This window comes from Myzus persicae, unplaced genomic scaffold, assembly GCF_001856785.1.
Source record: "Myzus persicae strain clone G006 unplaced genomic scaffold, MPER_G0061.0, whole genome shotgun sequence".
In the NCBI taxonomy this organism is placed as follows: Eukaryota; Metazoa; Arthropoda; class Insecta; order Hemiptera; family Aphididae; genus Myzus; species Myzus persicae.
Genome location: NW_019103956.1, coordinates 218,742 through 233,192, shown reverse-complemented (window position 1 = coordinate 233,192; position 14,451 = coordinate 218,742). Strand labels below are relative to the sequence as shown.

The 14,451-nt window shown below is 28.9% G+C and overlaps 1 protein-coding gene across 7 annotated transcripts in view; it reads right to left on the bottom strand.

The window, feature by feature from the left end:
- Positions 1-14,451, bottom strand: part of LOC111036844 (obscurin-like) — a 60,748-nt gene that overhangs the window by 30,511 nt on the left and 15,786 nt on the right. For 2 of the 7 annotated variants that reach the window (XM_022319087.1, XM_022319085.1), the window contains exons 1-7: positions 10,018-14,177; positions 9,800-9,936; positions 9,174-9,287; positions 5,122-5,271; positions 3,657-3,827; positions 3,496-3,565; positions 950-1,045 (exon numbers count right to left, since the gene is read on the bottom strand). In XM_022319087.1, the coding sequence (XP_022174779.1) occupies positions 950-1,045; positions 3,496-3,565; positions 3,657-3,827; positions 5,122-5,271; positions 9,174-9,287; positions 9,800-9,936; positions 10,018-14,052 (4,773 nt within the window). In that variant the 5' untranslated portion in view covers positions 14,053-14,177. Of the gene's footprint in view, positions 1-949; positions 1,046-3,495; positions 3,566-3,656; positions 3,828-5,121; positions 5,272-9,173; positions 9,288-9,799; positions 9,937-10,017; positions 14,178-14,451 lie in introns of those variants that run through there. The other 5 variants (XM_022319089.1, XM_022319090.1, XM_022319084.1 and 2 more) reach the window with 4 other exon arrangements.

Below are 14,451 nucleotides of genomic sequence, written 5' to 3'. Positions count from 1 at the left end.
CACACATACACACACACACACATTGAAATTTCCTGGGCAAGCCACTGGTTATTACTAAACTATCCGCGGGTGGATTCCCTATTTCGGTTTCATCTATCCCCGGATTATTATACAACTAGTATAAAATAAATAAAGCAGTAAATTCTAGCAATGAAATAATTTAGTATTTTTAATTAGTTATTACTAATTACCTATGAATAAAACTTATCAAAACTTATAATATAAGTATTTTAATATAATATATTAAATTATACGAATGTACGATGGGCATTGTTTAATGTTTTGCTAAAATGTAATGGATTCATCATGAGTTACTAAATAATACCTATTTAAGTGACAATGCTTTGAATCTAGTTGGTACTTTAGGGGGTTGTCAAATTAAAAGATTGGGAAAAACAGAATTTTACCTAACCTACCATAGGTAGGTATTAATACTTAATAAGAAAATAAATTACTTTAATCACAATAATATCATCAAATATACTAAATTACTAATTATTAAGTAACATTTCGCTCAGAACAGTTGTATGTATACAATGATGATATCATATAATTCAATTTTAACACCATCCTTAGTTACCCACTTGTAACCTACTGTGCATCAGAGCGACATCAACTTACTTGCTTTTTATAATATAGACAATATAGTCTTATTGTATAGGTATACAAATGTTATCCAATTATCTTATATACTAAAAACTTATAGCCCTCATAATAGGATTGTACTACGGATAATTTAAACAATACAAATTATAATCTTATAGCTATAATATCTTATTTGAAAAATAATCATACTGATAGTCAACAGAGAATACATGTTTACATAGAAATAAAGTGCCTTTGGAACATTTAAATAACAGATAAACATAACTCCATAACTTACGGGTATTAAAACGAGATAAACAAAAATAATAGTATTCTTGATCAAAAAAAATTATGTTGTACATACCTCAAAATACTCATTTACTTCATAATTGCGTTCCAAAAAATCTTGTGCTTCTGGTTCTGTCTGACAATAATTGACATGTTTATCAAAATCTCTTTCCTGAAAAAAACAATACATTATAATGGTTTAAACTTGAGTCAATAATCGTATAATATATATTTTAATAACTATTATTAGTTAAATTAGTATTACATATTATTATACGTCATTACTTTTATTAGTAATACGAAATAATTAACAAGTATTATTTGTCTATATATTAATACAAAAGTTAACATTGAGTTTTTACATGTAAGGCATGGAAGGTAGTAGGAAAGAGATTCGACAGAAAACCATTTATTTTCCATTTATTTTCACTTTATGGGATCTGTTCGTTAGATATGAACAACACCTAGATAACAAGGGGGTTTGATACACCATGCGAGCGAAGCTTGTAGATGAGTGGCTTACAGAGTCTGCAAGAGCTTTGAAAATCAGTGTAAATCACGTATGTTTGTTTAGCCGATTCCATTGAGTTAATTAGTGTATTGTAAAAGCAGATCAGATTTGTTTCTACAGAGTTATCTTTCCTAGTTAGTCCTATCCATCCTGGTTAGAGTTTAACAAATTATCGAGAGGAAAAGATAAATTTGGTATTATTAGTTTTTCTAGCAATTTGACCAAAGAAGATAATGCATAGAATATATTAATGACATACGTCATATATAATACAAGTGAATCGAATATTTTCTGTGATTATTTTGCGTAACTTATGTAACTTAAGAATAGTTATTAAAATGACGAAATTAAAATTAAATGTCACTTTAATAATACACAACTTATATTATTAGCTCGTTTGATACGTCACTGTTAGGATAGGGTAAGCGTAAGAAGTAATGAGAAGGCTGGAGAGACAAATAAAAAAATGTGGATCATAGTTTGACACACATAATATTATTTTTCTGAACAGAGTATAATTATTATAAACATTGATCTACTTTTATAATTATTCTTTGTCCTTCGACATTTTTGATTGGTTATACAAATTTTAATTTTGAAAGAAAAATGACCGTACCTATTACGCATATGTACTATAAATTATTTTTGTATCTGTCGTCGTTTTTCAGAGCAGTAAAAATGTTCAACTTTGGTTATACTTACTTTTAGAAAATTGGATCTAATATGTTAAAATTGATCTTGTTTTTTGCTAAAATTCAAAAATGAATAGCCATGAGAGCATTATTTCAGGGCAGTCTATTTTAGAATTTAATGAATTATAGACTATAGTATTTCCTTCTAAATTTGAATGTTTCTATATTAAATTCAGTAGCTATCGGTTTCAGTAGTAATTTATCTCTGTATATTTTATTTGCCAAAATATAGATACATTTAAAATTTGTTTTGTACTTTTTCTAATTTTTGAATTCTAAATTGGATATTTATTTGTTGTAATTCAAAAAATATTATGCGTAGGGAATTTAAACCAGCGTTCATTATTATTTACTAGGCACAACGACATTTTTAATATATTCAGATTAATTCTAACCTAATTATACGATGAGGCATAAACTTATTTACACCATTCTACGTTTTAACGGTATTGACTTACCTATAAGTAATCAGTTAATATTCGGCCAGTACTATGTTATTAACAAGGAATTATGTGAGATTTATTTTTGGTAAAAAAAAATTCAACCTACCATTGTTCCTACCTAGTTCAATCTTCTAATAGAAAAATAAATAACTAATAATAATATAAATAAATTATAAAATATCCTTAGTAGCCACCGTCTTGGCTCAGAATCATTTTTCATATACATTGATTTATTATTATTTTAATCATAGGTTTAAATTTATTATTCTAGAAGATACAACATACTTTTTAAATATAATTCCAATTTTTAAAAATTGCACTTTTTGGACAACTAAGCATACGTGTAGCATTTCATTGTGAGTTATCGTCGAATTTAATTTGAACATGATGTATTATGACAATACACCACTACTTTTTACCAAGGGAAGCTAGGCAAGACAAAACCCAATACAACAGTACTAAGTGTCTGTATGTATGTATTATATATGTATTTACATATATATTATTATGTATTATATATGTATTTACATATATATTATTATGTATTATATATGTATTTACATATATATTATTATGTATTATATATGTATTTACATATATATTATTATGTATTATATATGTATTTACATATATATTATTATGTATTATATATGTATTTACATATATATTATTATGTATTATATATGTATTTACATATATATTATTATGTATTATATATGTATTTACATATATATTATTATGTATTATATATGTATTTACATATATATTATTATGTATTATATATGTATTTACATATATATTATTATATATTATATATGTATTTACATATATACGGTGACCATATTCCATAATATACATTATTTATCTGGTCCAGTTTTGATTATTTTGACAGACGGGGAATTAATTTATTAGCAACTAAACAGATAATTAGTGTAATCTCAAATATTGATTTAATATGGGTAGTAGGTACACTTACTAAACGAAGAAATGTTCTGCCCATAGTTTTTGGTTCGCTAGCTGCATATTTTAATCCAGCAATGAGAACTCTATAAAATTGTACATAAAAATAAACAATGCATTAAACTATTAATATATGTTTATTCGTACTCCATGAAGGGATTATTTTAAATAACTTACGTGTTATGAAATTGTGATATTTGTTTTAAATTGTTGAATATAAGATCTTTATTATCTCTCACTATTCTTGGTGCGTCATTTAATTCTAAAGGATTTAGATATCTTTCTACTACTTCTTGAATATCTTGACCGAATTCTTCTTCAGTTTCTACTAATTCTGCGAGTACCACGCTATAAAAAAGTTTAATCATGGAAATAAATTATAAATTCATTATATCAAATAATAATATAATATGTATAGATAATTTTTTTTTTGAAACACATTTATTTTATGTTTTCGTATAAAGATGTAATTTATATGTATTAGGCATATTGTATGTTTTAACTTTTCTAACATTTAGCTTTAATTTTTTCTAAAATTAAATAAAATAATTTTATTTTTTATTTCAAAATAGGCCTAGATTTGAAAGAAAATAAATTAAAATAAAATTGTTGCTAATAAAGCTAGAGACAGAATAGTACAATCAAAACTGAAAAGGTCCAAATCTGCTTTAAATACTTGAGTGTAATGTAACATTTTTACACTCCCCCCGGATATTTTTTAATTTTTAATTCTTAACACATTACCACATTACACTTAGTGTTCCTTAATTTTCAATTTAAAAATGACACTTCTTGCTAGTAAGGTAATAATAATAGTATAATAAAGTCTATAAGCTACAGACTGTGTAATCTAATCATATATAATATTATAATAATTAACTAATATATATTATATGGTATAATATTGACGTATTATCCTAATTTATAGTAGTACAGCAGTACTACAGTCCGCGCCGCGTGCAGTCATGCAGGTAGTAGATACAAGTCTCGATAAATGCTATATGAGTACTTTGAGTTTTTACAATCGGATTGCCTATTATAAAAATACATTTAAAAATGCAAAATTATTTGACAAATGCGTATAATTTTAAATTGCTACGAAATTGAAATTAAAATTAATTTTAATCGGATTAATTTTACGTTGATTGGATATTATGATAACAAAAATGTGGGGAGAATATTTTTACGTAATTATCCATAGTGCAAAAACTACCGGGGGGGTTGAACATCCAACCCTCATTCTCCTTTTAGTAAGCCACTGTTTTGAGAGCTTTCAACAAATTTCTATGATACGTGTTCTAGGGTTGTATTGTTTAAATTATATTTGATAGATATAATTTCATTTAAACCTTAAAATAATATGTTTGTTTTATTTGTTATTTTTGATCAATTATAGTTATATTAAATTATAGTTTCTCACTATATGTATTATAAAGATTCGAATTATTTTAGTTGGGTTATGACTGATACATTGATTGTCCAGTCGTATTTATACAATATGGATAATATTATTTACATTGAAATGACCGAAATAAATGTATGTCATAAGTCGTCAGTGGGTAGTGCCCGAGTGCCGATATCTAAGTATCGTTAAGATACTGACTCTACCTATAAAATTATTTTTTAAAATGGTTTATCTTACTCTCTATTAAATTTTGCATCTTTTTTTGATAAGGTTTGTCCTTCTGCTGGAACCACAGCAGTCGCTCTAACAGGAGCCGGTATTTTTTTAAGGATGCTATTAGGTACATATCCCATTTTAGTTGGCTCATCGAGACTTTGAACCAATGACCTGAATAAATAAAAAAAAATATTAATACATTACATTAATTAATTTTAATAATACAAATTATAAAAGCCATATTATCACGACACCATAATATTAAATTAATAGCTTAAAATAAATATAAACATGTTTCTGTGCATTTAATGCATCTTATAATTATAGGTAATTATTTACAACACGCTAATGCAAAGGTATTTAAAGCATTATTTAAGCTATACCACTGCTCTAGTTGATAGTTTTGTCATTTAAAATATGATGGACATATTTTTGTTTACTAAACACCAAACATTTATTTTTAAGTACCTATAATGTTGTATATGCAATAAACACTACGACTCGTGTATGTTAGGTAAACATTTTGTTAGACAATTTATCTGGCAATACTCCTAAAGATAAAATGCCCTTTTGGTGGGCGTATAATAAAATACATAAAATGTACCTATATTGGTTCATTTGGTTTTTACGAACTATTAAATCCTATATAATACTGCCACCAACAATCCTACATTTTTATGGTCTACGATTCTTTTTCACTGCAATACCATCGATTTATTTATGTAATAGTTAATTTAGTTAAGACTATTCATTCAAGTGGTATACATAATAAATATTACTGTCTAGAAATTATATTTATGATATTCGAGGATATTTTAATAAACTTATATAGTTATTCAAACGATTTATGAGCATTGGACATGTAAAGTATGTAGCATAACGCGTGTTATTGTATTTTTTGTTTTGAATGCAGTAAATAATTAAGAATTAAAAGTAATAAACTTTAGGTATAGAAATTTATAACTAAATAACATTTTTTTCAGCAGAATAACTGGCATTCAAACTCATACGTTTAAAATATACATTTGATATTTTTTTCATATTTATTTTGATAATCTTACATAATCATATTTTATAAATTGTTATTATTCTAACATATGACATGCGTTTTAGGGAGGTCATTTTAATAAAAATAATATACTGGCCATCAAAAAAACTGAAAAATAGAGCAGATTTTGAAACTTGTTGCTTTATATTTTGACTAATTTGTTTTCACTCACAAAATAATAACCCTTAAAATTAGGAACTTTAATTGGTTATTTATTTCACTTCATGATGTTTAAAAGCGATACAATTTTATTGTTTTTAATTAAATTTTATCGAAAATTTTTCTGCCGAAATATCCTGTTCTGCATTGTAAGACTTTCAAATTTAATTTCTATTAAATGAGAGTTGTACACTTTATACCCTTAATGGAACAATTTATTTCATAAAAGCTGAAATTTTACCTATGGTGGTATTTTTAATTGAACGAATTAACTATAATACGACCTACGATAATGTTTCTAATTATTTGTTAAATATAATGTGTAACTTAAGGTTTTAAAAGTTTAAATTTGAGTAGCCATCAAAGTTAATAAATCATTATTTGAACTATATCTCTATATCTGTAGAGGTTTTTTAATTTCGATCACTAAGTATACAATGAATCGCAATATTATGCATAGCTCTCATCCTCCTTACCCAAAAAAATCTGACTGTGGCACCGGTAATATGGGAGTTAACATTACTTGGATACGGAACTTCCACATGAATACATTTTTCGTATGCGTACATCGTATACGACATAATATGTAAAAACGATTTATGATTTATGAATGTATTTCAGTATTTCGTTTTACGTAAGTGATGTGTGAGCCAATGAATTACCTACCTATATTGATATATTATGCACGTTTGTCACCCATACTATCGCATTTTATCTAAAAGACCATTTTTCCAGCTAAGTAATTTTTATTTTTTATTGAAAATACTACAGACTGTAGTACCTATAGATGTTTTTATTTTGAAAACACAACAAGTAACTTTTATTTATTTGTGAAAATTATTTAATTTCAACAAGCGGAGTTGTGTAAATGTACACATAACAATACAATGTGATTATTGTATATTGTTTCTGCGCACATGAATTAACTTAATATACATCTTTGTGAATTTTAACTATTTTTACGATGCGGCAAGTTATCAATCCCTTCCGTAAATACCAATCTTCCTTTACAATATGAGTTACAGTTGTTGTTTTACGAAGCTTTATTTAACAACTCATTACCTACTCATACATTCTTATTTTCTGACAACGTAAAATGTATTAGGTTACAGCTGCATATTGTTTCAAATACATTCTGTATAGGTTAAAATCCATTGATATTTGGTTAAATATACTGGTATTGTTTGAATATGATATATGATTAAGCAAAAACAAATGCGAGGTACTTAATAAATAACGATGAAGATTTTTAAATTTCAATCTAAATGAATTAATAACAAAATAGATTTTCAATAGGTCAATTATTTTGTCATGAGTTTTTATAAATAAATGACCTATTTTGTGCGTTGGTGAATAACAAGTACAGCAGATAGAGCGTTTGATGTTTGATTCCTATGTTCAAGTATCGTTCTACCATCCGTTGGGTTTGTTTATTACAATATTACATTGCCTACATACGTTGACCAACATAATAAATTACATCATTACTAGAAATAATAATTACTTAGGCCACATAATAACGATTTTTGATGCCAAGTCGTGCTCAGCAAGAGCATGTTTTATAAATGCACGTATAAATTGTGTTCACCGCATAAAACTAAATGAACATTTCAACAAAATGATCGCATATGAGCTTAAACTATGTTTTAATTGTAATGAACAAATCATTTTCATTTACTTATATACGACCATATTTTTTTTTATTCTTATATTAAGTGTTTTTAGAATATTTTGGTTTAAAAGCATAATTAACTAATAGGTAATTACAGCAATATTACTTAGATAAAATGTGTAAAATAGGTAGATACTAGTAAGTAGTTACAGAGAAGTATTCAATTGTTATTAACTATTGACCTTTAACTAGATAATTTATTTTTAAAGATTTGTAAATTAGGTTTTCTTGCTGAGATGACTAATGGTAGACAGCAGTTCGTGTATATATAATTTTGTTCACATTATGACGTCCAAAAATCTCTTTTTGTTGTAGATAACAAGTATAGGTACACTTAGATTTTAATACGAGTATACAGTATAATAATTAAATGCAGATTATTGAAAATAACCTTTCAAATTGTCTCATCTTATTTTTTCATAATTTACAATAATTGTTACATATTATAATTTGTAATAATATTTAATATTTTAAACATAATTTCTTTTAAAAACCTTTATTTTCTTAAATTAATCATCCATTATATATAAAATATTACAATTATTTAAAAATTACCTATAATAATTGAGTTGTATGTTCAATACAAAACAACAAAAACTTCCAAATAAATGTATCGTGATTTTATACCAAGCGTTCAAATTATCGAAACATATGATAACAGATAAAATGTTCTAAGGTAACTTGTAGGCAAATGATAGTTATGTATCTACTATGAGTACTTTCTACATTGAAATAAAACACCAAACTAACATGTTTCATTTCGAAATTTTCACACAGATAAAATTGAAGTAATTTAAATTGTATATATTCAATAAAAAAAGAACTTATTGATAGACTAAATAACAGTTTCTAATTTCGATACTAAGAAATAAAAACGTGTTTATTAATACAATATAGGTTATAACAATATATTATATTATAACGTATTACTTATAAATTTTAAATTATAGTATTTATATTCTAAGTATAAAACGTATTATAAAACAAATAAACTACAGAAAAGCAGTTGTTATTTTTTTTTTTGAAATTTCTCAATACTTTAAGTATATCTAAAACACAGCAATTACTTTAATTTCAATACTACAGTTATAGAATAAAGCGTAACATCGGAGTCTTTTAAGTAGGTACAAAAAGCAGCGTCAAGCATGTAATAGCACCATAAGCCAGCAGTTTCAATATATGGACATATTTTACCCGTCTGTATCCAAGGGTTTGTGTTTGGTTGGATGTACTTTATTTGGTCGTACTGACATTTTATGTTTGGCCGCTGCATTGTCCAACAGTAAATTTCGTTTTACCTCGGCGCCCCTGATAACAAATTATATGTAAAGAACGCGTAAGTCCCTGCGTGAAAAACAACATTGGCCTTCATAGAAACAGTATTCGGTAGACAAATCATGATTTGACAGTTTGAAAATCTTTGCCAGAAATTCTCTAATTATAGGCTGTCCATTCGGCCTCAAGTCACTCAACTTCAAAATAATAAACTCAATTTGTAATGTCTGCGGACAATGCGTACTCGCCAAAAAAAATCAACAGTTCATTTTTTTTTCATCAACAAACTCCAAAGACAGTACATTCATGTGTACATTTTTAATATAATAAACTCTCATAACGTGTAATAACTACTGCTGAATGGACTTTTATCGTCATGTGAAAATCCTAATATCCATAAAAACAAAGATACTCAAATTTAGAATATCTTTATTTGTACTCTACAATATATTATGTTATAAAAGGTTTAACAATTAATATTAACAATTAACTAACTAGTAGCTAACTAGTAGCTACAAAGTTTGACTTTGGACGTATTAACTTACATCGATGGGTCATCTTTGGATTGTTTTAACACAACAACTCGGTCGCCTGGTTCCAAAATCAAATCATCTTCCTCGTCAGCACCATCAACTGGTTCTGTTTCATAGTCTTGAAGAACTTCATATTCGTCGCCGCCACCCTGTAAAATAATAATTAAATTTATTTAGTTAGGCTGATAAAATATTTATTTAAATAACTAATCTAAAATCTAATATTTAACCTCTGCAATTGTTAATTGTCTATCATCCAAACTAATTGAACTACCACGAGTAATAGTTCCCTCATCTTCCGTTAGGGTTTTTTGTACAGCACAATTATACATTGAATACCTTCCTGAACTAAATGCACGAATGTTTAAAGCATCTAATACATTCATTGGTTCAAATCTATGTATGCCTCTTTCATCTAAGACAGTGTATGGAACCTGCCCTGTTAATACTGATCTTGCTGCTTCTCTTGGTACTACAGCTTGAAGACCATTTTTAATTATGAGTAAAATTCCCATTTTTCTTGATTTCACCATAAAATCTTCCATTGCTAAGCTATTCCCTGGACTGAATAATTCAGCAGGGACATCAAAAGATGTTTCAACGTTTGTTTCTGGAGGAAGTAATAAAACTCCACTTTCTCTGACTAGTTCACGTAATTTGGGGTCCAATCGAGCTTCAATTGGATCAGCTGTCATCCCGCTTAAGGTTTCACTGAACTCTGGCCTTCTTTCAGCAAGTTTCCTCATTACAGTCAATCTTCTTAGTATCTCTATTGTTATTTTATCTGATGCTAATATATCAGCTGATCTCCGATCATCTAGAACATCCATAAGTACTGAAACTACTTCTTTCAGTCCTAATGCTTTAGCAAGACCAACTGCATCATATAACAGACGATTGAATTGTTCACTTTTGTTGTCTTTTAACATTTGATTAACAGTTATTTCACTGGTTTTATTAATAACACTTACGATTGCCCACTGTAAAGCTTCAATTGCTTCTTTTTCATTGTTTACTTTTTTCATGTCAATTTTTAATTTCACTTCTTTTAATAACTCTATATTTTCTTCTGCTATATGTTCAAATGCAGAACGTAGTTTAGAGTCTTCCGAATCATTCAGAATTTCACTAAATGCTTCAGCTATATATTTAGATTCAAGTTCAGAACTGTTCATTATTCCCTTCAAAATATTATATTTATTTGGGTTTTTTAAATCAGTCACAAAACCATCATCAAATATCACTACATAAATTTCATTCAAAGCAGTTATGGGACTCGATTTTGTATTTTTGAGTATATCTTCAATAACTTCAGCTACATTCTCGTTTGATTTGATTTTTGGCAACTTGTTTATTAAATTTTGTACTAATGGTGATCCATAATACGTATTTTTTAAATCTAACTTGCATAATCGATTAATTATATGTGCCAATTTAATTGTATTGTCATTATTAAGTTCCAGCTTTTCTGCCACATCATATGCCACTTCCATTGAAGGAAGTGTGCTTACATCAACTTCTGGAAGTTCTGCAGGAACTTGTCTTCCTATACTCATTCCTGCAAATGATAATTGTTCCAACATTTTTGAATCTAGAGCCATTTTACCATTTTGTGTATAATACGAAGTTTGAGGAAAACTGGGTTGAATAACTTTTAGTTCTTCTGGCGACACTTCAAATCCTTGGACACTGAACTCACAGCCACCATCATCTGCATCTTGAAGATCTGGAGCAATAAACTTCAAACCTTCTGTGGTTTCAACTACTTGGCCCGGTACAAATGTTACACAATCTCCAGTTTCTATAACTCTTCCTGGTACAAATCTTGGTCCTTCTATTGTATCAACAACTTGACCTGGTACAAATCTAGATCCTTCTTCTTCTGTAAATATTATTTGACCAGGAATAAATGTTGGACCTGCTTTTGTTTCTACTATCTGACCAGGTACAAATTTTATTCCATCTTTGGTTTCAATAGTCTGCCCAGGTACAAATTTTGTACCAGTTTCTGTTTCAACAACTTGCCCAGGTACAAATTTGGGACCCGTTTGAGTTTCAATCACTTGTCCTGGTACAAATTGCTCTCCTCTATCTGTTACCACTATTTGTCCCGGTATAAATTTGTTATTGACTACAACACCTGGGACGAATCTAATACCATTGTTCCGTATTAATTTTCCTGGAACTATTTTTCCAGCGGGTAAACCCACATGATCGCCTGGATAAAATTCTACCCCATAAGCGGTCTGTACCATCTGTCCAAAAACTTCATCGGATTTCTCACCTTTTGGATAAAATGAATCGTTTGTTAAAATTCCTGATTGTACTTCATCAGAACAAATTACTTCTTGTAATGACTTAGCTTCTGTAAAGTTGATTTCACCGTTTTCTGAATTTGTTACGTGTCCCAAAATAAACTGTTTATTTCCATTATTGTCTGATAAAATATTTCCAGATACGAATTTTATTCCGTTTTCTGTTTCAATACTTATTCCAGGAACAAATTTTGTATTTCCATTGTTGTCTAAAGTTGTTATACCCGGTATAAAAGTAGTATCATTACTAGTTTCCACAATTCTTCCTGGAATGAATTCTTTTTTGTCTTCTTCGACAACTGTTAATCCGGGTATGAAAGAAGATCCAACACAAACACCGGGAACAAATTCCCAATCACCATTATTTTTTAAAATACTTTGTCCAGGTGTAAATTCGACGTTTTCATCATTCCAAAACTGTCCTGGTACAAATTGTGGTCCATGAATAGTCATTACGGTCTGCCCAGGGATAAAATGTGATTCGTCACCATTGTTGACTACTTGTCCAGCCACAAAACCAATGCCTTCAGAAGTAATAACTGTTTGTCCAGGCACAAATCTTTTCTCACCTTCTATTGTAATCGTTTGTCCTGGAACAAAAGATTCTCCTTCTCTTGTTACAATATTTTGACCAACAACGAATATAGATTTGCCAGAATTTTCAATAATTTGTCCAGGTAGAAATTTTGGTCCGTCTGATGTTTGGACCATAACACCATGCACAAATAATTTTCCATTAGCTGTGTCAATAATTTTTCCAGGTACAAATTTTTCACCATCTTCAGTTTTTATATATTGTCCTGGTACATACTTTTCAGAATTGTTAATATCCAATTTAAATATTTTAGTTGTACCTTGACTGGTAGGAATTATTTTTTGTGTACCCAATTGAATATTTTCAATTAATAAATTGATTTCATTAATTGTTAACAGTTTATTTATATTGTCTTCGATTAATATTTCTTCAATTGGACATGAGTCGATATCAGGCGAAACCATTGGGAGTTTATTGAAGTTATTTATCAAAGGTTTTATTGGTGATATTACAGGAACGATAGGTAGATTAGTAAGAATAGTTTCATTAAGAAAAGTCTGATGTATTACGCCAGGAAATGCAGAACCTAGGTCTATGACGTTTGGTTCAATTGAGATTGGCGTGGGTAATATATCGGTTTCAAGCTTTAAATTATTATTTATGTTTCCTAATATTATGTTCTCTGTTATTGGTTTGACAATATTTTTTATTTTTGAAACATTTAACGATTTTGCATTCATAACTTTTGGTGTGGATTCAATAGATTCGAATTGTTTTCCTTGACCTGCTGAAAATGTTATCCGTTTTGATTTAAATTCTTCCTGCTCTAGTTCAGCGTCACTTTCCTTTTCTTTGTCTTCGAATATTTTCCTTCTCCAATCATCCTTGATAGGTTTTTTCTGTTTGGGCCTGTTCCGAAACCCTTCGCCTTCCATCAATGTTACTCCAGCTACTTCCATTTCTTTGATTTCTAACTCAACAGTTTTACCTTTACGCAGTTTGAGAAGAACTGTGTCATTGGTTTCTGACATCATGACATCTCTGACATCTCCATCTCTAACTGCGTTTTCTAAGCTCGTTGGAAATACAAGACTACATCTACGCTTATCCACCGCGTACACATACCTACGATCATCTGTGCACTTCGTTTTTAAGACATCCGATAACTCTGAACATCCGTCTATTATTGGAAATACATACCGATAACCATTTATCACTACATGTTTAGGATCAGATTTTGTTTTTTTCCGTCCAACTAGTACTGGTATGTAATGATGCGCAGGCAGCCCATACGACTTTCCAGTTATGCGGCAAAAACGCTTTGCATCCGCCGGCGAGATTGGAGGTAGTAATGGGAAATAATTCGGTTTTGGTAAACCACGGCTTTTGCCAGTAATACGACAGTATGTTGACATTTTAATATCATGATATAGAAACCATCAGAGAAATATCATATCAAGTGACTTGTGTACGCGTGGCACGAACGCGCGTAGATGTAAAATAATGCGAACGGTTACTCGCGTCGGAACAGACTGTTTATACATTTGTGTAGTAATAATACGTTAGAACCGTCTTTCTAGCTAATTTCCACCTCTGGCACAGGCCACCAACCGACACAGCACGAATCGAACCGAAATGTTAAAATTTTAATGGCCCAAACCCTCATATCCAATGGTGCCAGAAGTTGTAATCGTGCCAAATAACGTAGACGCAGCCGATGAGTTTGAAAAAACACGAGTCACCGATTCATCATGGTTTCTTTTGTATTTATAAAAACTTAACATTTTTAAGAATGAAACAGAAGGACAAAGTAC